Below are 23,597 nucleotides of genomic sequence, written 5' to 3' on the forward strand. Positions count from 1 at the left end.
ACATTCCCTGAAAGGCAGCTGCCTCACCACTGGTCAGGTCTAAGTGTGGATCAAGGGAAATAATGCAAATGCATTTGAAATGTGAAAGACACAGAGTTAGATATACATATACAAATAGGAATATATTATTCCTTAATTTCAATTTTTAATGGAATTCTAAATCTGGAAATTATTTCCAGTATTAACTCCTGTTACCAAGCACCACAGCCATCTTGCTTGCTCTGAGCTCCCCAGATTTGATGAGCACGGTGCATAAAGAACTGAGCTCCTGTTTCTACCCACTGGAGACCAATCCCAGGGTTTCTCATCAATTCTAAACCTTATTTTTTTATTTGCAAATTTCAGAGATAACTTACCAGTATTCCCCACAGGATTAAAGTTTATTTTGCTTGCTTGTTTTGCTTATGGTATTATATTTAAAGTAAATGTTCAACCAGTATTTTAAATGAAAGGAGTATGTCAAATGTTTTTCCTGTAAAATATTCCTAACTACATGCTTTCAAAGACAAAAAAAATTTGAAGATTAGACAGAAAAAAGATTAATTAAACATTTCTAGTGAATCCAGAAAAGGTCCTAGGAATCACACTCTTATAAATCTTTACCTTAATAGTATTTTATACTCTTGCTACACACTAACATCATGTTTGTTAATCTGGAGTTCCTAGAATTCATTCTTCTAGAATAATTATGGCAGTTTGCTCATATGGCTTATCGCTGGGTACCTCATCTTAGTGACTAATTTTTTTTTTTTAATTTACAGATAGTGGCTTTAAATTCATGTTTATAAATTCTTTTAATCCAAGTGGGATTAAGTTGGCTAGATGTTCATTCAAACCAAATAAAAGTTAAGTATCAGTCACAGCAATAGTTATCTATATGCAAAGTTTTAATGCTTATTAATAAATTCTGAATGCCTACTAATAACTTTGTATTTGAATATGGGTGTTATATTTAGAAAAATACTGCTTGGTTTGTGGGTTTGTTTTGTTTTGTTTTTTGTTTTGTGTTGGGGATCGAACCCAGGGGCACTTAACCACTAAGCCACAACCCCAGCCCTTCTTTTTTATTGAGATAGGTTCTCACCAAATTGCTTAGGGCCTTGATAAGTTGCTGAGGCTGGCTCTGAACTTGTGATCCTCCTACCTCAGCCTCCTGAGTCAATGGGATTATAAGCTAGCACCACTGTGTCCAGCAAGAAAAATACAATTTTTAATTAAATATTTCAAAATAGCTAATAGAGAGGATTTTGAATGTTCCCAAAACAAAGAAGTGGTAAATGTCTGAGGTGATACATATGCCAATTACCCTGATCAGATCATTACACATTGTATGCACATACTGAAACGCCATACTGTACCCCATAAGTATATACAATTATTTGTTAATAAAAATATATTTTAAAAAAGAAATATAATTTTGAAAATGATCCAGATTATAATGATTTCTTATATAAATATTAAATAAATGCATAATTACCAAATAAACAAAATACATGCTTCTTTTCCAACATTCATATTTTCCTTAAATAGGTTATATAGTTTTTTAAAAAATGGGTTCTTATTCCTGCAGCCTCAAGAACAATTCATTAGTAAATAATATCCTTTGTATTTACACCTATTGTATATTACCTTTCAAAAATTAAATAAAGTTGCTCTCTCAGATTATTCAGGAGATGCCTGATAAAGATTTGCACATGCAGGTATCCTTTTGTACAAAAGCCATGAATTCCACTTTCCGCATCATACTTTGTTCAGTGAGTTAAAAATTGATGACATATATTCATTAATTGAATACTTGATTCTTCATGTGTATTCTTTTACATGTGTTGATACTATTAAAACTTTATTCCACAGGACAAGGAGGAAATAAATTTAAAAGTAAAGCCTCTAGCTAGAATCTTTCATTGAGCTTTCCTACACTGTTAAAAAAAAAAAAAAAAAAAAAAAAAAAAAAAAAAAAAAGCCTGAACTGCAATTAAAGGTGAAACTGGTCAACTACTAGCAACAAAGAATAATGGCATGTCATATATTCGATACAGTAAATTTCATTTTTTCCTGTCCATCCCTAAACTACAAGGTTCGAACCATTCTTTGAAAATGTCAGCACTTCTCCCTCTTCTTAGCCAGGAACTGCAGATGTAACTAGGTAATCATCCCATTTGTATAATATGATCTAATCTGTAAATTAACCCCCACAAGAACTCTATGAAGTAGATTCGCTGCCATGTAGAATTTATTTATCTGTGCACTACTGTGCCCCGAGTATTCTGCTGTTACTATCGATATCAACAAGGAGTATCACACATGGGCAGGAACAGCAGTGGAATAGGAAGCATAACAAAGTCTGTCTGGGGTGGCAAAGATGGTTTCATGGGAATGAAGGCTTTAAGGGGTTTACAAGATTAAAGAGTAGAAAGGTAAACAGAAAAATCTGGCATGACCAAGGTCTTCATAGTATAATTTGATCAATTTGTGGGAGTGCCTGTGGGTGGGGGCTGCAACTTTATACAGAGGTCAAGGAAGACCTCACTTAAGAAGAGATGCCTGCGGGAAAAACATAAGGCATGAAGAAAAGAAATGCCTAAATATCTGGGGAGAGCCCTGGCAGCAGAGAAAACAGCCCTTGCAAAGACCTGGAAGGATGACTAGTGTTTCCTAAAAGACAGGGGTAGCCGGAAGTGAAGTAACACTAATGGTAAGGAAAGCCAAGGAGCAGAGGGGTGGGGCAAGACCATGCATGGTGCCACAGACCACCAGCTTTGACTTGAGATGAGGAGCAACCAAGAGGCTGTGAGCAGAGAGGTGGAATGGCCCAAATGATACTGTAATGAATAATTATGGCTGTCATGTGTAGAAAAGAAAGAAGAGGGGTAAAGAAAAAGGTTGATAGTGGACACATGCAGTCCTCCAAGTGAGAAATGTCATTCTGGATCAAGGTGACAGCCATGGAAGTGATAAGAAATGGATTCTAGATACAATTAGAAGCTATACTTAAAGATTATTTCCTAACAGACTGGATGAGGGCATGGAAATTGTTAAAAAAATAACTTCAAGGGTTTTGATCCAAGGACAGAGAGGGATGCTCTTACCTGGTTTTGTGGAAGATGTCGGGAAAAGCAAGAAATTCAGTGAGAAACTGGGTACAAAACTTTGCAGATCAGGCAACAGGTCTATCCCCAAATCTAGATTTGGGAGTTTGTTACGTTTAGATACGTGATGTCTCCCAAAAGTTTATGTGTGAGACAATGCAAGTTCAGAGGTAAAATGATTAGGTTATGATAGCCTTAACCAAATCAGTGCATTAATCCAGTGATATGTATTGATGTTGTGATAGAGTATGGCTGGAGTAACTATATCACTGGGGCATTACTTTGGGGTTTTTATTTTGTCCCTTGCTCTCTCTCTCCTTCCTCCACCAGCACCTCTCTCCTTCCCTCTTTCTCTCTGCTTCCTGGTGGCCATGTCCTGAGCTGCTTTTCTCTACCACACCCTTCTGCCATGATGTTCTGCCTCACCTTTGGCCCAGAGTTAGAGTCAGCCAAACATGAACTCTAAAACTGTAAGCAAAAATAAACTTTATCTCCTCTACAATGTTCTTGTAAGGTCTTTTGGTCTCACAGAGACTTAAACAACAGTTCTTAGAACACAAGAAGCACTCTAAGTCATGAGAGAGGATGAAATCACCAAAGGAATGAATGTAGAGGAGAGGGGAGCTCTGAAGAATAATCCTAGGGTTTGTTGAGGTTGAGATGTATCTGGAAGAGGTGGAGGAATCTGCACAGAAGGCTGAGAAGGAGCAGCCTGATAAAAATAAAGGAGTGGGGTGTCCTCAAGGGATTCATGAAGGCCTGATGTACGGGGCGGCCTTTGATAGGACAAAGAGAATGAGGACTGAAAACTCTCCTTGCTCTGACAAGAGCAATGCTGGTGAGTGCTAAGGATGAACGCCTGCCTGGAGGGGATGCAGAACTGGAGGAGAGGAAGTGAATGAATACAGGCCACTGTGCTATGTAAAGAAAAGGAAACCATGGAATAGTGATCGGAAGAGGGAAAATAGGCAGAAAGGCTCTTCTTTAAAAGATAATAAAAGTAACAGCATTTGGGCATGCCTAGGAGAAGGAGCCAGTATGGGGAAGAAGCAGGGACTTCATGACATAAAAGAAAAAGCAAAGTAGCTGGAATGACAGCTTTGAATAGGAGAGGAGCTAGCCTCTGCCAGAAACAAAGACAGGTGGTGCACTAAGGAATAGGAAAAGGAGACAGCAGCTGGGGAAGATGTAGGCAGGGTCATCTGAGCAAACACAAAGGTGAAGGGAAGAGGAATGCAGAAGACTGATTCTCAGTGGTAAGTAAACAAGACACTTTCCTGGGACAGAGGAAATAAGAAGATCCAAGAAATATACTCTGCTCATCATGAGGTCTTACTAGTTCATAAAATGAGTTAAAAATTCAGGGGAAAATTACAGTCACACGACTTTCATATGATTAGATTCTTTATGACATTTTTGTCACCATTTCTTAAAATTTTCATTCTATAGAGTAAAAGGTAAAATTTAATGCAGGAAAAAACCCTATTTCTGGAATCTTTTGTTTGTGTATTTTAAAACAAAAATCTAAATCCCATTAAAATATTGCCATTAAATCCTCTTAAAATTTTAATTCCATTAACAATGGAAAACATAAAAGGAAGACTAAATTAAGTTAAAGACCCTTTTGCCATATGCGAACTATATGTAAGCTTCATACCGTCTTACAAACTCTAGAGCTGTTAATTATTGAGGTGGTTACAATGTGTCCATATAACTCCTGTTCTACACCTTGGGCACATCATTTGTGGGGTTTAGATGTACCTAAGGTCTAAATGCTTCCAACTTGAATGGCAATGAGATATTCTATGAGGCACATGGTTAATAACCATTTCCCCAGCACTAGGTATTTAGATGTTTTCACATAAACCCTTAAAACTATATACTGTGTATCTATAAAAACACTCACCCAAAATGAGTTTTCCCTTATCTCCCTTCATTAGAATCCCTCAATCTAGAATCCCTTTAATCTAGAATCTGAAATTTCTAGATTAAATATTGTAAGGTTTCAGGTGCAAAAGCACAGACTTCAACACATTAACCTCTGTATCCAAGTACTTACTTAGGTATCTAATATGTATCCATAATTCTAACTTTGCTGAATGAATGAATAAAAGAACAAATGACTGAAACTTGTTAAATAGGTCTGGTTATTATCTAGAATGGTCGCTACAATTTTTTTCCACATTATAACCAGAAAATCAAGTAAGTCATCATATTTTCCTAGGGAACAACTAGTCCAGAGGTTTTTTTGTTTGTTTGTTTGTTTGTTTTCCCAATTCACTACTTTAGTAAGCAAAATGTTCTTTTAATTTTTACTTTGAATTATTATCAAGGCTTAACACTTTCCCAAGAGCTCTTTCACTAACTGTATTTTCTTTTTTTAAAAAATATTTTTTAGTTGTAGATGGACACAATACTTTTATTTATTTTTATGTAGTGCTGAGGATGGAACCCAGTGCCTCACATGTGCTAGACAAGAGCTCTACCACTGAGCCACAACCTCAGCCCTAACTGTATTTTCACTTGATGAAGAGTTCATTTAATACACTTTGAATACAAATGCATTTTCTTCCCAGTAAATGTAGTTATTTCTATATTTTTTCAATCTGTCACCTTGCTTTTAAAATCTCTACTTAAAGGCTTTAAAAATAATGTAATGAAAGATATCACTGACAGATTTTTTTAAAAAATTATTTTTCTTAACTTTAAGAACTCTTAAGCAAATGTGATATTAGCAAAGCAGAGCTAAATTTCACTTAGATTATTATTCACATTCTTATTCCATTTTCTTTCTTAACTACTTAATAACTTTTCCCTTTTCCATTATCTGATTTATTACACAAATATTTATAAGCTCCTACAAATAACTGAATGTAACATTAGAATTTCAGATTTTTCCATGCATCTTTTCCTGACTTATTTATTATACTTTACAATATATATTACACATATATTATTTATTTGTGATAAATACTTTCTACCTAATGTTTCTATCTCTTGTTATTGGTCCCACAATCTCATTAATGTTCATTCAAAAATCATTTTGTAAAATTCTATAAAATCTCTTATTGGAATTTTAATTATTAGTACCTCAAATACAGATATGCTAATCTATGCAATATTATCATCTTGACAATATTTATTTTTCACAACCAAGAACAAGCTTTGTCATATAATGGGAAGGAGTGGCCAGGAGCAGTGACACACACCTGTTAATTCCAGCAATTCCAGAGGTAGAGCCAGGAAGATCAAAGTTTGAGGCCAGCCTCAGTAATGTATGGAGGCTCTAAACAATTTAGTGAGACAATGCCTCAATTTTTTTTTTTTAAGGGGTTTCTGGGGATGTAGCTTAGTGGTAAAATGTACCTGGGCTCAATCTCCAGAATAAAAATAATAAAATAATAATAATAATAATAATAAATAATACTAATGGGAAGGAGGGGTACAAACTCGTCCTTGATCAGAAAACTGGGTTTGAATGACAGCACTGTCAGTAACAGTGCTTAATTAACCAACCTCTTAGTATTTCCTTTCATTCATTTTCTCCTCCTCATACTGTACTGAGGACAGAACCCAGGGCCACTCCATCACTGAGCTATATTTTTAAAAATATTTTTATAACTTTATTTATTTATTTATTTATTTATATTTACATGGTACTGAGGATGGAACCCAGTGCCACACAAGTGCTAGGCAAGCATTCTACCACTGAGCCACAACCCCAGCTCAATCCCCATCCCTTTTTATATTTTATTTTGTGATAGGGTCTGGCTAAATTGATAAGGTTGGCCTCAAACTGTGGTGCTCCTGTCTTAGTCTATAAAGCAACTGGGATTATAAGCATGGGCCGCCATGTCCAGCTTCCTTCCATTCCTTCTTAGACTAAGGAAAACACTAACCTTGTGTTAGTGAGTGACTGCACCTAAAGCTGCCCACACATTGGTGAAAAGGCTGGGCCCTGCTTTGGGGCCAACTCCAGTTTGACTTTTTACCACACCTCCCATAAACTGCCCTTTAAGACTTATATTCCAGGAAATGAAGATTAGAGATTTTCACAAAGTGTGTATTCCAAGAACAAAATGATAGCCCATGAGAACTCTAGGCTCCTTGCAGTATTTGACTAAAATGTACTAGATGAAGTTTAGCATTAGAAATCATTTTGAAAGGATGTATAAGCAGAGGAATAGGAAACACCTAAAAATCTGAGTATTCCCCTGACACAGGGTAGGAGTGACTATAAGATTTTAGATAAATTCCCACAGGCTTATTTCAAAGAGACAAGGGCCGGGTGCCACCGTGCACGCCTGTAATCCCAACCGCTCGGGAGGCTGAGGCAGGAGGATTGCAAGTTCAAAACCAGACTCAGCAAAACTGAGGTGCTAAGCAACTCAGTGAGACCCTGTCTCTAAATAAAATACAAAATAGGGCTGGGGTGTTGCTCAGTAGTTGAGTGCCCCCGAGTTCAATCCCTGGTACCGTTCAAAAAAGAGAGACAAGGAACTTGAACAGTTTTGGTTTTGTGTGTTTCCTGTCTGTCTCCACCCCAACAACTTCACTATAGGGCAGGGAAACAGGTGAGTCCTGCACAACCCCTCCTAGCCCAGATGGCTTTGCTATCTCACCTACATAGAACACGCCCTTCTACTCAAAAGGTGTACAGGGACGATCCAATGTAGAAGCAATTTTCTTTATGGCTTTGCAGTGAATGTTGAAGTTAGGTAAGCACTGCAATAACTGAATCAGATGTTACCCTAATATCAATTTAAAGTGAAGCCCGTACTTCAAGAACCATTTAAACTCATGGTTCAATTTTTGTAACTCATTTTCAGTCACTATGTAATTTTCTTTCAAAACTAAAAGTAGTTGCCAGTTAAATTTTAAACAGTTAATGTTTAGTCCTTGAATACTAGGCACACAATTTTGGTTTCCAATTTACTCTCTATGTTGTATGGAATGAGTTCCTGACATGAAGTCATAAACTAAGCCCAGAATATGATAATGGGGTTTTATATGAACACTTCCATTATTAAAATTCATCTTATTCCAAAGCTATTATTTTCAAGTTTTTTTTATTATTATTAAAACTACTCACTCTTTGCCTCTTAAAAGGCAGATATATCTTTCCCACTGGGAATTGAACTATTTTGTTCTCAAACGAGCATATAAAATAATTACAGGCAGGTCTATTATCATAGCGCCAACTGGCACTTCCTATTGGCCACGATCACCCTCTGAACAAATGGGTCCACATGTTCTCATTCAATTCTCCACGTTACCAGAAAAACCTCTCACTCACCTCAGTGCTTCACATGCACCAGTCTCTACTTTCCCAACTGTAAAAGTACCCTTCTCTCACACACCACCTATGATCTTAACTTCTTTAAAAACCCATTTTAAAACTCCATCTGTTTTTCTGGAACTAAACCTTACATAATACAAGCTGAGCACTCAAAAGACAGCACTGCCCCACTTTTAAACTATTCAATCTTCCAAGTTTGCTCAAGTTATATCATGCAATATTATAAATCCACTACTGGTTATGATATACATTAAATTTTAATGATAATTTTATTTCCCCTGCTTATAAAAAGGTTTAGGACATTGAGTTGAGGGAGATGACTACTTGACTATTTCAAAGAACTAACAGTTTTGACAGCTAGACATTTTTACTTGCATTGCTCATTTAATTTCTACAACAACCCTTTCTAACTGCTACTATAATAGTCATTTAAGAGACTGGGAAACTGGGGCACACAGTGGCAATCTGCCAAAGGCTTGTGGTCATTGTTTAACAAACACTGATGCTTTACTTTGCCAAGCACCTGAATAGCTCTTTACAAATACCAACTCTGTCTTCTTAACTACCCTGGAGCAGGTATTATCCCACTCTACAGATAAGGAAACTGTTACTCAATACAGTCACTCAGCTAGGAAATGGCCAGCCAAGGTGTGAGTCCAGGTAGCTGGGATCCAGAGGTTTCAGGCTTAATCACCATGTTACAACACTTAATTAACACTGCAGCCATGAAGTAGCTATGTGAGGTTTCTAGACTTCAAGCACAGCAATGTTTTATTGGGTATTACTTTTATGTATTCTCTAGTTTGCAATATATCTAAGAGCTTATTATGCGAAAGATTATAGAAGTAACTTCAGTGGGAAGTATGTAAATAATATTAAATACCCAATTACCAATGCCCCATAAATTTCTTGTCTACTAAGGGAGATGCAAAATGCCATGCTGTGGTTCAAAGTGTTAACACTCAGCAAGGCCACTGAGAAAGCTTTTGTGATAAGGCTGGAAAGGTAGAGTAAACATCCCACAGATACTTCTATGGCAGGATGAACACCACATTACTGTGCTCTCCTGTTTGCCTTCCCCTGCCACACCTGGGGTCTTTTAAGAACAGAGACTATTTTTCTCTGTCTCTCCAGCACCCAAAAAAGTAAATACTCAGTAGAAATGGCTGTGGGGGATGGGGGATAGAGAGAAAATTATGGAAAAATCACACTCCAAGTGGAGAGAACACTATAAACTTAAAGGTGAAACAGGAGAAGCATTTGTACATTTCAAGCTGCCCGCCACAGGCAGTACTTCTGTGCTGTCTCCTGAGGCCTCATTTTCACCATAGTCCATATGATACACTTTATACTATGTGGACACAGTGAATGGATTCCCCCACAGTGGTGTGACACAGCTTCCCCGATTACAGACATCCTGTATGTGAGACCTTGGCTGGGAAAGACATGTTCTAACCACTCCTGTTTTCCTTGTTGTCACTCCTTGGTACACGCCATAGGAGCATTCCTGAAGAGTTATTTACATTGAAAGCGATGTCTGTTTGGGGTCTGGCTATGTTGCCCAGCCTGGCTTCAAATTCCTGGGCTCAAGTGAGTAGGAGGTTGCAGTTCCAGTCTTCAGAGGAACTCCAGGTGCTAGCCACTGTGCCTGGCTAAACGTCTGTTATTAAAAAAAAAAAAAAAAAAAAAAAAAAAGTTCAGGGAAAAGGCATCTGAAAAATGGCAGTGGGAAAACAGGGTATCCACAATCAAAAGAATAAGGCTGGACCCTTCACTTATGACCTATGAAAATTAACTCAAATGGATTCAAAACCTAAATAAGACTTAAAGCTATAAAAACTCCCACAAGAAAGGGGACAAGCTTCAACACTGGATTTGGCAGGACACCTTAGGTATGACACCTAAAGCAGAGGGATCATAAACAAAAATAGAAAAATGAGAATGACATCAACCAACAGAGTGAAACGGTGACCTACGGAATGGGAAAAAGGACCTGGAAATCACATCTGATGGAGAATTAATAATCAGAATATAGGGCTGGGGAGATAGCTCAGTTGGTAGAGTGCTTGCCTTGCATGCACAAGGCCCTGGGTTCGATCCCCAGCACAAAAAAAAAAAAAAAAAAAAAAAAAACAAGGAACAGAATATACGGGAACCTACTATCTAACAAAAATAACCGAATTTTAAAAATAGAAACGGGACTTGAATAGACAATTTTCCAAATCAGATGCAGAAATGGCCAACATATGAAAAGATGCTCACCATTACTGATCATAAGAGAAAAATAAATCAAAACCACAGTGAAGAATTGTTTTGCATCCATCAGAATGGCCACTGCCACAAGAAAGGAAAATCACAAGTGCTGGCAAGGGTACAAACAACCTGGATCCCTTGTGCAGCTAGCAGGAATGCACAATGGTGCAGCCACCCAGGAACACAGTGGAGAGGTTGCTCAAAAAAGAAAGAATAGAACAACCATATGTTTCAGCAATCCTATTTTTGTATACATATTTAAAATAATTCAAAGCAGAATCTCAAAGAAATAGTTGCACTCCCATGTTCACTGCAGCATTATCCACAAAAGCCAAGAGGTGGAAGCAACCCCAATGTCAACAGAGGAAACAATAAAGAAAATACCACATACATAAACACACTCCCGGGATGGGGGGAGGGGGGGAATATTATGCAACTTTAAAAAAAATTCTGGCCAGGCACAGTGGCACATGCCTGCAATCCCAGCCACTTTGGAGGCTGAGACAGGAACATCACAAGTTTGAGTCTAGCCCAGCCACTTAGTGAGATCCTGCCTCAAAATAAGAAAATAAAGGACTGAGGATGTAGCTGAGTGGTAAAGTGAAGTGTCCCTGGGTTCAATCCCTAGTACAAAAGAAAAAGAAATTCTGTCACATGCCACCTGAAAGACCATATGAAGTCAATCAGTCACAGAAGGACAAATACTACATGATTCCACTTATCTGCAGATTCTAAAGTTATCAAATCCTAGAAAGTATAAAGGTGGTCACCAAGGGCTAGGGAAAGGGGCAGGAGAAATGAGTGTTTAATACAGAGTTCCAGTTTGCAATATGAAAATGTTTTAAGATTCGACAATGTGAATGTACTTAACACTAGTGGACTCAACACTTGAGAAAGGTTAGGATGATAAATTCAATGTTATGTGTTTACCAAATAAACAAATAAGTCTATGCTAAAATAAACTGAAGTCATGTTCACGTGATTTACCATGGCTAAGAGCAGCTATGCTAATTTCAGGGAGCAGCAAGGCTGAGCAGTTCAGCACAGGCAGAATGAAGCCAGACCTCTTGGATAACAACACTGGATAACACTTGGATAACAACCCAGTAGCTTTTTGACTATGAGAAAGTAACTTCATCTCTTTCTGCCTAAATATCCTCACATTAAAAAAATGCATTATCCCACTGGGTTATTACAAAGCCTATGGGAATCAGTACAGACAACATGTTTAGAAGTATAATCATTCAACATATCTGAGGTACTATCATTTCCAGAGTGTTGCAGCTGAATGGTTTGCCAATCCACACTTTGCTATGAAGACTCGACTCGAGACAGCGAGAAGATGAAATCAGAGTGGTGACCCACTGCCACTGTTTAGCTCCTGCCAAACAGTGGGACAAATATTTAATATTTAGTAACATACCTCATAGAAAGTACCTTTAAAACTTTTTTTTTTTTTGTCTGTACATGCAGGGAAATTAAATCTTAAACATGGAACAGATTTTCCTCTGGACAATGGAAATTTTGTTACTATAAGCAATAGTTACTATTAGAAATATTGCTACTATTTGTTGACTGGTGGTTATAGGAAAAAGATGTAAAAATGAAGAGTTGTAGAAGGGGAAGAATGTATAAAACAACCATGTTCAATAAGAGAAAAAGCTTGATTCATGTACTTTTGGGTAAAGATGGCACAGACGTCTTGCCATCTGGGTTTCATTAATGGGTTCCTTATCATTAGAGAGGTTCACAGCAATGACTTCAGTGTGAAGTTAGTTAACTTTGTGTTCACTGAGCTTATAATACCAAAGAGGGAAAATGGATCAATGAAAAGGAGCGACACTGTCTGGAGAAATTACGTGAAGGATTTCATGTAACTCATGCGAGTAGACTTATGTCATCTCACTGACATTTCACTTGGGGAGGATGTTGCAATACCAGTAGGCAAACATAACTAGGTCATGATCCACACTATAACCCTGCAATAGTCAACCCCTGTGCCACCAGCTGGAAAGGAGGAGGGAGAGAAACTGTTAACGTGTATAAACAAGGAAACAGAAATCAAAGGAAGCTTTATTTTACCTATCAGTTTCAAACCAATAGGAAACATAAGTCCAACACACAAGTATTACTTTTGAAAGAAACAACCAAGGGCTGGGGAAGAAGCTCAGTGGCAGAGGGCTTGCCTAGTATGTATAAGGCCCTGGGTTCAATCCCTAGCACTGCACCCTAAAAAAAATAAACAAAATAATTTGTTCAATCCTTCTCCCTCGAAAAAATTAACATATGCTGACTATTTGAAGTCTGGTTGCTTCTAGCTAACTTTCCCTACCTTAAAGTAATTCTTTACTGGCATTAACCTCAACATTTTATAATTCTTTGATCAAACAAGATTTTACATTTGACCTGCATTAAAGAAGAAGAATTTCAAGGACTACTGGGTAAAACGTGGTATATCTCAAAATATTTCTCAATAGGCCATAAGATGCCAACTGCAAGCTGCAACTGGTGCTATCAATTGTGTTCCTGTAGAGGGAGTCCTGAAACTGAGGATGACAGAAGCTGATGTCAACTCAAGATGATCCAACAAATCTGTTGTATAAATTTATGTCAACTTGCAGTGTTGAATGTTTGAATGTTGGTGAATATCAGAATTTAGAGACCTTGATATTCCTACACAGGCACCAAATCACCACTTGTAAGGACCAGTAAATGCCAACACCCGGGAGAAAGGCTCTTTTATATGCTTTCTGCCTAACTATACACAGACCAACAATGATTATAGTACTATGTTCTTACCTTTCCAGACAATTTGTATGTGTTATGTGTGACACACAAGCTCACAGAAAACAATCAAGCACACCTGAGCAAGCTCACATTTCTTCAATTCTGCTATAACCACACTTAAAAAACATTGACTACAGATGACATTCTGCTAAACACCCACCCACAATATGGGACTGGGTGTAAAGGATATACTTAATAAGATCACTCTGTTAGAATATAGTGATTTCTGTGATATTAAGTGTGTCCTATTTAAAATCTAAGTCTTTGGGTTGCAGTTGTGGCTCAGTGGTAGAAAGATTGCCTGGCATGTGTGAGGCCCTGGGTTCAACACTCAGCACCACATATAAATAAATAAAATAAAAGATCCATTGACAACTAAAAAAATACTTAAAAATTAATTAATTAGTTAATTAAATAAAATCTAAGTCTTCAAATTTAAGAAGTTCAGGTTGCAATGGTAACTATAGGGACAATGAAGAAAGTCTGGTCTCAGGACTAAAACAGGCAAAATGAAAAGGCTAAAACAATGCCCTATTCACAAACAGGCAATCGGTAAACTTATTTCGTTGCATAGTCAAGGAAACAGATCCCTAAGCTAACACACAAATAGCCCTCATTTCTGATGCTTCTTTTACTGTACGACTCATTTAACACAAATTAACAACTATACCCACTGCATCTTTCTTTTTCAAAGATTTTCACTAAGGGACCACTAAATTCTCCTTAAGTCACATGAATTCATGCTATGCCTTACCCACCCTGTAGTAACCAACACAGCAAAGAATTCTAAAACTAAAATAATTCCAAGAGGCAAGAATGTTTAGGGAAGAAGGTAAAAGAGCTTAAGGCAGAATAGAAAAAAAGCAAAAAATAAAAATCAGACTCAAGGGATGTTTCATCTGATTACATTGTTTATAGCTCAGAACCTCCAGTGGCTATCCCTCCTTAGGCACAGCCTCTAAACCTGTGCAGTCTAAATTCCACTCTCATCATGATCCCATCACTCTCCCTCACTCAAATATGTTTCAAACACTGTTTTAATTTTTCTTGCATTCATCCCTGCTATTAATTCCACCTTAAATGCCCAGTAATATAATAGAAAAAACAAAAGACTCTGAATTCTTATTTTTTTAATCTGGACATTGTATCTTTTTTTTTGGGGGGGGGGGTGCTGGGGAATCGAGCCCAGGGCCTTGTGCTTGCAAGGCAAGCAATCTACCCGCTGAGCTATCTCCCCAGCCCCGACATTGTATCTTTTTAACTGCTCTAAAATGTTTCCACATCCAGCAAAAGGAGATCTAGTTTCACACAGGACGGTTAAATGAGATAATATATGTATGTAAAATATTCCACTGTGCTTAGAATTATAAAACAGTAAATAAGCAATTTCTTGGTTCCCTCTACACCACCTGAACTCCTTATTCTTCAAACTCCAGCCTAAACAGTTTCTATAAAACCTTCCTTAACCCTGTGTTCTATTTACTCCCACCCCTCTCAAAATAATAATAATAATAATAATAATAATAATAATAATAATAATCATTCACTCTTCTATTTTCTCTGGCATTTTAAAGAACCTTCCACTGCATTTTAATTGCTTGTTTACATGTATTTCTTCTCCAACAGAGAATGGACCCCTCCAGGGTGGAATTTTTTTCTATCTAATTATTGCCGCCCCAATCAGATCAGCAATGGAAGTTTTAATTAGCATTTGTTAAATAGATAATGAATGATTTCAAGAAACTACTATAAATAAAACCTTTAGATGATCTTTTAAATATTGTGATAATGCACTATTTTTGTCTTATGAAAAGAACAATTCTAACAAAGTGGTAAGTAGTACCCAACCAGAAGTGGAATTTTAACACTGCTGCTCACTACTCATTCACTTACTCAACGAACATCTCCAGTATATCAGGAAGACAGGGAAGAAAATCCACAAAACTCCCTGTTCCTGTGGGCTTTATAATTATCATGGTATACTTAGGGAAGAAGTTATCATGGCAACTTATCTGAAAAAGGTACCAGAATTTATTATTCAACATTTACTAAGTATCAAAGAACAAAAACAATCATAAACCCCGGCTTACAGATAAAATTTTGGTTTAAAAAAAAAAAAAAACATGAAATTAGTCCAGATTTAGTTATTAAACAACCAAAACTGATCCAATGTTCCTTAAAAAGGCTCACGTTAAGGACCCATTTCCTTGTAGTTAAAAATAATTCCTGTGGGTTCTTTTGGAAGACTTATGAATTTTAAGGATTTTATATGTACAACCACATGCTTAGCAGAGATCATAAATTGGAAGTGTTTTATCTAATTTTTTTTTTAATGCAGCCTATTTTAAAGCCTGTTCATGACCTTATACTATTTGTCATTTTCTAAATGAGAAGGGTTTTAACAAAATTTGGCATCAAGACTTCTATCCTGAGGGGTACTTTCCAGGAGAAGTGCAATGGGCCTACTAGAACTGAACCAGGACCATGTTCCAAGCTGGCTTCCTGGTTCCGCCTAGGAACCCAGAGAATACAGAATGACAGTTCTTGCACACCCATGTTTCCAACCCTTTTATCTGCTTCATCCTCTTGTCACTTTCACCTTGATCCCTGAGAACCTGTGCTTTCCTTTCAGTGTTCAGTCCCTTGCTTTGAGAGTACTTTCCCCATTTCTGCTGTTAAAAGGCTCCTTGGTGTCAACCTACCACCTCCACGGGTTAGGGCTTCTGGGTGTCCCCCTGTGAGTACCCCTCTGCTCTCAGAGCTCATCAGCCATCTGAGAAGCTCCCTTAAGGAGCTCAGCAAGTCCTTCCTTTAGTCCCACCCTGCTTCACTTCCTGGGGACTATGCTCTCCTCAGCATTATGTGCACAACATCTGGAAGGGGACCTGATACACTATGACAGGTCACTTTTTCCCATCAGATAAGAGTAAAGATAAGTTTTTATGCAATACTCAGAAGTTTCACTGAGAGAGCTCTGCAAAAGCATCCAATTTCAAAATCACAAATAAGATCAAAGTTTACTGACCAAATCTTGCTACCTGAAATTCTAAAATGTTCTTCCTATGACAGAAAAGGGCGAGGGGGGGACAAAAAAAAAAACCAAGCATCCCAAGCAGACAATGCTGAGAAAGAATTCTAGTCATCTAACTTAAGGCAAATTAACTGTTGAAGGATCCTGAAGGCACAAATAGTTTCCATACAAAGAGATTTAATTTCAGTTGGAGTTTGTTTGTTTGGGCCATTTTTAACTTTATATGACAAATTCACGTTTTACTGACAGCCTTGCTCTGTACCACTAATTAATACTACAATCAACAAGCAAAAGGAAGGTCCTTGATGACAGATTTTGGATACAAAGTGCACTGAGTTGGGTTTTAGGCTCATGGTTCCTGCATGCAGTTGAATAAATGATGTTGGCTTTCCCTCTGAACCTAAGGAAAAGTATGAAAAGCACTGACATCAAACAAGAGGTGAAGAAACAGATCAGCAGCAGCCCCAGGTTTACAGTGCTCTCATCAAGCCTGAGCCACGGGGGAGAAAGACTTCAACAGCACCCTAAGGGAAACAAAACGCCAAATCATAAAATGAAACATTAAAAGAGCATCAGTGGTGTCTTAGAAAAATTACTCCTGAGATTTAAGTCACAACCTCCCCCCCTTCCATTTCCCTCAAAAGAGCTTTCTAATAATACTGAGCACATTCCAAATAGCTTCCTTCTGCCAAGAACTTGCCAATTGTACCTCCCCTGCTCAGCAAGCAGGGTGAAAAATCAATGCCTGGGGAACCTTAATCCCTTCATTTTTAAAGTAAATTGCAAACATCCATCTTGCTGGGCATTTATCCACAGGAGTTGCTCCTAAATGAATTTAGGAAGTGAACAGGATCTTTAATAGATAATTTCGTTCCCAACTGGAAAGCAGAAGATGCAAAACAAAGAAAAGGAGTGAATATATAGCCAAAGGAAAAAGTTAGAGGAGTGGGGAATTCATTCTGGAAAAAGGGTGAAAACTGAAGGACAATACAAAAAAAAAAAAAACAAAAACAGGAAAGCAAATATTCCACCTAAAGATAAATGACTGAAGAAGGAAAGAGAGGAGTAGCAAAGAATAGTTTCATAGTTCAGAATTCACTCTGAAAAGTATCCTATTTTGTCTTCACCACTCGCAGGGTTCCGGGTCGGGAACTAACAAAAGGGCATCAGGTTAGGCTGGATCAAGGAAAAAGCTGGTGATGGGGGTTGGTGGAAGCGTTTAGAGAGGCAACAACTGAGCAGAATGAACCGTGGGCGATCTAAGATTCCACGTGGGCTCGTAAGGACTACAGTGATCCCTCACACCCACCCCCGGGGGAGCGTTGGAGACCCTGCTAGCAGATGGGATGTGAAGGCAAGAGAAGTAGTAGATCAAGGACCGGCGAGACCTGACCGGGACCCTTGAGTGGCGCAAGGAACGTAAGCACCAGGGTCAAGGGCGGTGACGCCGGGGTTCGGGAGCGCCCTTCGCAGTGCCCGAACTCACCGATGCCAAGTCCCACGACCAGGCGGCCGGCGAGCAGCGTCTCCTTGTTGTTCGCGGCGGCCAGCACTGCGGAGCCGGCGGTGAAGAGGGCACTGGCCAGGAGGATGGCGGCGCGGCGGCCGAAGACGCCGTTGAGGGCCCCGCCGGCCAGCGCCGAGACGGCGGCCGCCCCCACCGTGCTGGACACTAGCAGCTCCTGCCAGAGCGCGTCCAGGCTGAGCTGCCGCTTGAGCAGCAGCATGGCCCCCGACACCACCCCGGTGTCATAGCCGAACAGGAAGCCGCCCAGCGCCGAGAAGACGGCCACCACGTACACGAAGGCGGGGGTCTCGTCCTGCTGGAACTGCCGCCGCGCCGCGCGCTCCAGGTCCCCGACGCCGCCGCCCGCGCCCGCGCTCTGCAGGCTGGCGCTCGACTCGGCGGCCGCCAGCAGGCTGCGCTCCCCGGCGCCGCTCGCCGCGTCCGGCTCTTGCTGCTTCCTGCGCCGCTCGCCCATGAGGCTGCTCAGGCTCCGCAGCGTGTACTCCACATTCTCGCTCGCCTTGCGGGACATAGGGCAGGGGCCCGGGGCTTCCCGGGGGATGAGGCTCCGGGCCGGCGGTCTCGGAGGGCTGGACAGCCCGACCCGGCGGGAGTAGCCGCCGCCGCCTTCCCCCTTTGGGCTCCCGCTCCGGCTGCCACGGCAGCGCCCGCCGCCACAGCCGCGACCGGGAGAAAGTTGCTGCCCGCCGCTCTCCGGCGCTGCGGAGTTGGAGCCTGGCGGGTCTCACTCCAGACTCACGCCCCGCGCCTGCCTGCCGAGCTGGCGCTGCGGAGCGGACAGGAGGCGGGGCCGTGGGTCACGTGCATCCCGGCCGGCGGGGCGGGGCGGGGAGCCCTCCCTGGGCGGGGCCAGGCACCACCCTCCGGGACCCTAAACCCCACCCTCTTGGTGGGTTGCGACTGCCAACCCAGGACTTCTTGGTTCATGGCGCAGGCACCTGGACAGAATTAACCCAGGCTTCGCGGCTGCAACTGGGGAGCAGGCCCATTTGGGGATGCTGCTAACAGGCTGCCAGACCCGGGGATCCGCCCACAAGGATTGCACGGTTTGGAGGGTGGAAGGACAGTCAGTAAACGAGCCTGTCCAGCCTCCTAACGTTCTGGGGATAGCCGAGGTTGAAAAGGGACTGGGGGAAATATCCTGGTATGGTACATAGCAGATATCCTTCCTTTCATAGTATTGTGACATTACCCAATGTGTTCCTTCTCTGACATTAAATGAGTTTTTTCTCGAGAAATTCAGGACCAGTTTTCTCCCATTTCTGTACTTTCCACTCACATTGCCAATCTCTTTTCAAGTTATTCTTGCTTTAAAAGCATAGTACCTCTGACTCTATAAAATCAGTGATAACATATCTCCCCAAAGGAATCCCAACCTCCTTTTTTGGATCCTTGATTATAAAAGATGATTCACATGTATGCATTCTACTCTTATATAACCAGATTTTTCCTATCGGTAGAAAGAAAACCCAAGAATCTGCTTTATGATTTGGTTGGCGATCTCCCCCTGCCTTTTCCGAAATGCTAACCAACAAGAAGGATACGAGAAGGATATCTTCTCTCCTGAAAAATCCTCACTATTGCCCTCCTTTTGAAGGAGCTATTTTAACAGTATCATTTGCTTGAAACAAAGTTGTTCGACCTTACTTGAGGCCAGTTGTTTTAATTGTTGAGTTAATTTCCAGATGTTGGTTTGGGTTCTTTTTCTTTTCTCCTCTGATTTAAATATTCTAAAGAGAAAGATAACTCGTCCCGCTGATGTGCTTTCATTCCTCTGGCTGATGGCACCAAGTTAAAAACCATGGTATTCTATTCCAATTCAAGTGTCCTTTTTGAGCAAAAGGTTTCTTAGCATGGGGCCTATTTTTCATATAGTCTTCCTTGTAGAGAAAAGGATATTTTCATCCCTGTTGCAATAAAAAGTCATATTAGTTTTTCAAAATTGCTTTCTTTTGGATTATCTGTCACGATTATCTCCATAATATGGCGCTTTTCAGCAACTAGGAAAAATGAATTGATGAGCTCAGAGGGCTTAACTGTTTAAACTTATTGTAAGACTTTAAAGCAAAGCTCTGCCATCATTCCCAGGGATCAGTTAAACAGAGACAGTCTTCAACTCTGTAGAATGAACTCTTTAATATTCAGACTTCAGAAAAGATTCAGATGACAGCGCGCCTTTTTCTGTCCCTGCTGTAGTAAAACTGCACCCCCTTGTGGTGAGCCGGTTCACATGGCTCATGAAGACAAGGGCTCCCCACATGAGCAGCAGCTGACTGTAAGAGTTTCTTCTTTTTGAGATGGAACAATCTTTTTCAAACTCTGGTGTAATGAACACTTTGACTCCAGATCATCCCTTGCAAGAAATTCAGTTTGGAGTCACAGAACACTAAGATACCACTTAAAGTGGTATAGTTTTTTATCAGTTCATTTGTATATCCGTGGTCAGAGTGTATCTGAGAAGTGTGACTTTCAAACAGGCATCAGAGATTTGAAGAGCACTCTTCTCGGCCCTTGTTGGGAGCCAGGTTCAGTTTAGCACCAGACAATGAGTCTAAAACGGAGTTTCCTAAAGCCTTTCCAGGCAGCAGACCATGTGAAATGAAAGGCTATGGGCTGAGAACCAAAAGTACAAGGATCAGTACTACTATTTCATGGTAGAACATTCAACTGACCACTTGATTAGTTTGTGCCTCATTTGATCTCATTTGCAGAGCAGATAATGGGGATGCAGTTACTATTCATCGACTACAGAAAGTATGAAAAGGTATTTTTGAAATATTATTAATTGCAAACTCAGAGTAAACTATAAGCATCATTGTAAGATGCACTCTAAATCCCGAGTTTTAAGAACATTTATTTTACAAACTTCAGAACCCACATAGTAGAAGGAAAGGAGAGAAACAAGTTTTATCTCTACTCCTACACATTCTGAATATCAGTCAAAGACACCGGTAATTAATACAACTTATGTATTTGTTGATGGTCTAAGGATGTAGTTCAGTGCTAAAGTGATTGCCTAACATGCACAGGACCCTGGGTTTGATACCTAGAACTACACACAAAAAAAATTTTTTTGGTTTTGTTGTTGGGAGAGAATGAAGGAATTGGTAGCAGAATGTTTTCTTTATACTTAAGTTTTTATTCCATGAATAATGCATCCTAGGGCTGGGTATGTAGCTCATGGTAGAACACTGAACAAGGTCCTGGGTTCCATCCCAAAGCTGCCAAAAAAAAAAAAAAAAAAAAAAGGTAATATCTTCTTGTTGTAAAGCAATCTAATAAAAGATAATATAAAAGATCCTTCCCAATTCTCTTTTCCACAATAGCGAACCCCTTTCCCCATAGATAACCACTTCAACTTTGAAATATATCTTTCTAAAACTTTCTCTGCATTTACCAGCCTATGTATATATGCATGGAGTAAAATAGAGAGGTTCTTGTGTTTGTGTATTGTTTAGCTTATGAGAGATACAAAACACAAATCGAACTGGTTTATGGCAAAATAGTTAGGAAGAGGGAAAATTCATTGGCCTTTGTCTCTGAAAAGTCTACACTAAGCTGGTTTCAAGTGCAGGTGGATACAGGACTTAAGGATATCACCAAAATATCATCCATCATTCCACTCTGCATCTCTCTACTTAGGTACATTCTCAAATTTCATGTGGTGCCTAAAAGGCTACATAGCAAGTTCCAAGCTCTATATCCTTTTCTACTCATGTCTGAGAGGATGGGAAAAGAGCTTCTTTCTCTGAAGACCTAGCAAAATTCTTCTAGTATCTAATTGAATCTGCCAATTACATGTCCATTCCTGAACTAATTACTGCGACCTGGAGATTGAGTCTGATGATGGTAGGGTTAGAGCCAATCAAAGCCCACGTCTTGAACTTGACCAGAGGTAAGTTATATGGGCCAAGATTGTCGAGGGTCTTCCCATAAGAAATTTGATGTACAGTTTTGCTGGTGATTAGCAAATAAATGCTGACAGTAAAACAGATTTGAGTTGCCACAAGTACCTAGTAAAGTAATATAGCATGAAACTGAAGCAAAGCATTTCAAAAGAGGGGCTGGCTAAGAGATCAAAAGTATTTCCCAGAGATAGAAGAGAATGAATAAGAAATCATTGAATTTGACCACTAGAAAGTTAATGAGTAGAATATTTTTGCCAACCATACCTCAGATAGAGCGCTAATTTCCAGAATCTATAAAGAACTCAAAAAACTCTACACGAAGAATACAAATAATCCAATCAACAAATGGGCTAAGGAAATGAACAGACACTTCACAGAAGAAGATGTACAAGTAATCAACAGATATATGAAAAAATGTTCAACATACCTAGTAATAAGGGAAATGCAAATCAAAACTACCCTAAGATTTCATCTCACCCCAATTAGAATGGCGATTATCAAGAACACAAGCAACAATAGGTGTTGGCGAGGATGTGGTGAAAAAGGAACACTCATACATTGCTGGTGGGGTTGCAAATTAGTGCAGCCACTCTGGAAAGCAGTGTGGAGATTCCTCAGAAAGCTTGGAATGGAAACACCATTTGACCCAGCTATCCCACTCCTTGGCCTATACCCAAAGGACTTAAAATCAGCATACTACAGAGATACAGCCACATCAATGTTCATAGCTGCTCAATTCACCATAGCCAGATTGTGGAACCAACCTAGATGCCCTTCAGTTGATGAATGGATAAAGAAACTGTGGCATATTTATACAATGGAATATTACTCCGCAATGAAGAATGATAAAATTATGGCATTTGTAGGCAAATGGACGAAATTGGAGAATATCATGCTAAGTGAGATAAGCCAATCTCAAAAAACTAAAGGACGAATGATCTCGCTGATAAGCGGATGAGGACATATAATGGGGGGTGGGAGGGGTTAGCATTAGGTTTAGGGTTAGGTTTAGAGTTAGGCTAAGGAGAGCGGTAAGAATGATGGAAAGAAGGACTGTATAGAGGGAAAAGAGGGGTGGGAGGGGTGGGAGGGGTGGGAGGGGTGGGAGGGGTGGGGGGGAAGGGAAAAAAACATCATTACCCTATGTAAACGTTAAAAATAAATAAATAAGCAAAAAAAAAAAAAGAAAGTTAATGAGTGATAACTACTGAGATTAGAACAATGTTTTAATGACATTATCTTCAGGAAACCTAGTAATGTCAGAATTCAATTCTATTGTTCATTTCTCCTTTCTGTACACAGGCATTAGTAGCAACAGAATAAATATAAATATAAAGGTAAAGCAGGATTCTCATGGCTTAGTTATGATATAAAAAAAAGTGCTTAGATATTTAATACTTCCTCCTAAGTCTTGCCTTCTGTTATGATTTGAATATGAGGTATTCACTAAAAGCTCCTGTATTAATGCAGGATTATACGGAGGTGAAATGATGAGATAATGAGAGCTATAAACTAATTAGTCATCCTAATTTGAATGGACTGAGTGGGTGGTAACTGTGGGCAGGTGGGCATGAGTGGAGGAGGTAGGCTATTGAAGGCTTCCCTGGAAGGGTGTATCTTTGCTGTGGCCTCTTCCCCTCTCCCTCTCTCTCTGCATTTTTGACCACCTTAAGCAGAGTAGTACTCCTCCACCACACCTTTC

The 23,597-nt window shown here is 39.6% G+C and overlaps 1 protein-coding gene across 1 annotated transcript in view; it reads right to left on the minus strand.

The window, feature by feature from the left end:
• Slc2a13 (solute carrier family 2 member 13) overlaps positions 1 to 18,734 on the minus strand; it is a 349,537-nt gene extending 330,803 nt beyond the window's left edge. The window contains exon 1 of the mRNA XM_047548591.1: positions 17,946 to 18,734. Coding sequence (XP_047404547.1) covers positions 17,946 to 18,498 — 553 coding nt within the window. The 5' untranslated portion in view covers positions 18,499 to 18,734. The remainder of the gene's footprint in view (positions 1 to 17,945) is intronic.
• Positions 18,735 to 23,597: the final 4,863 nt, after the last annotated feature.

This window comes from Sciurus carolinensis, chromosome 4, assembly GCF_902686445.1.
Source record: "Sciurus carolinensis chromosome 4, mSciCar1.2, whole genome shotgun sequence".
NCBI classification, from domain to species: Eukaryota; Metazoa; Chordata; class Mammalia; order Rodentia; family Sciuridae; genus Sciurus; species Sciurus carolinensis.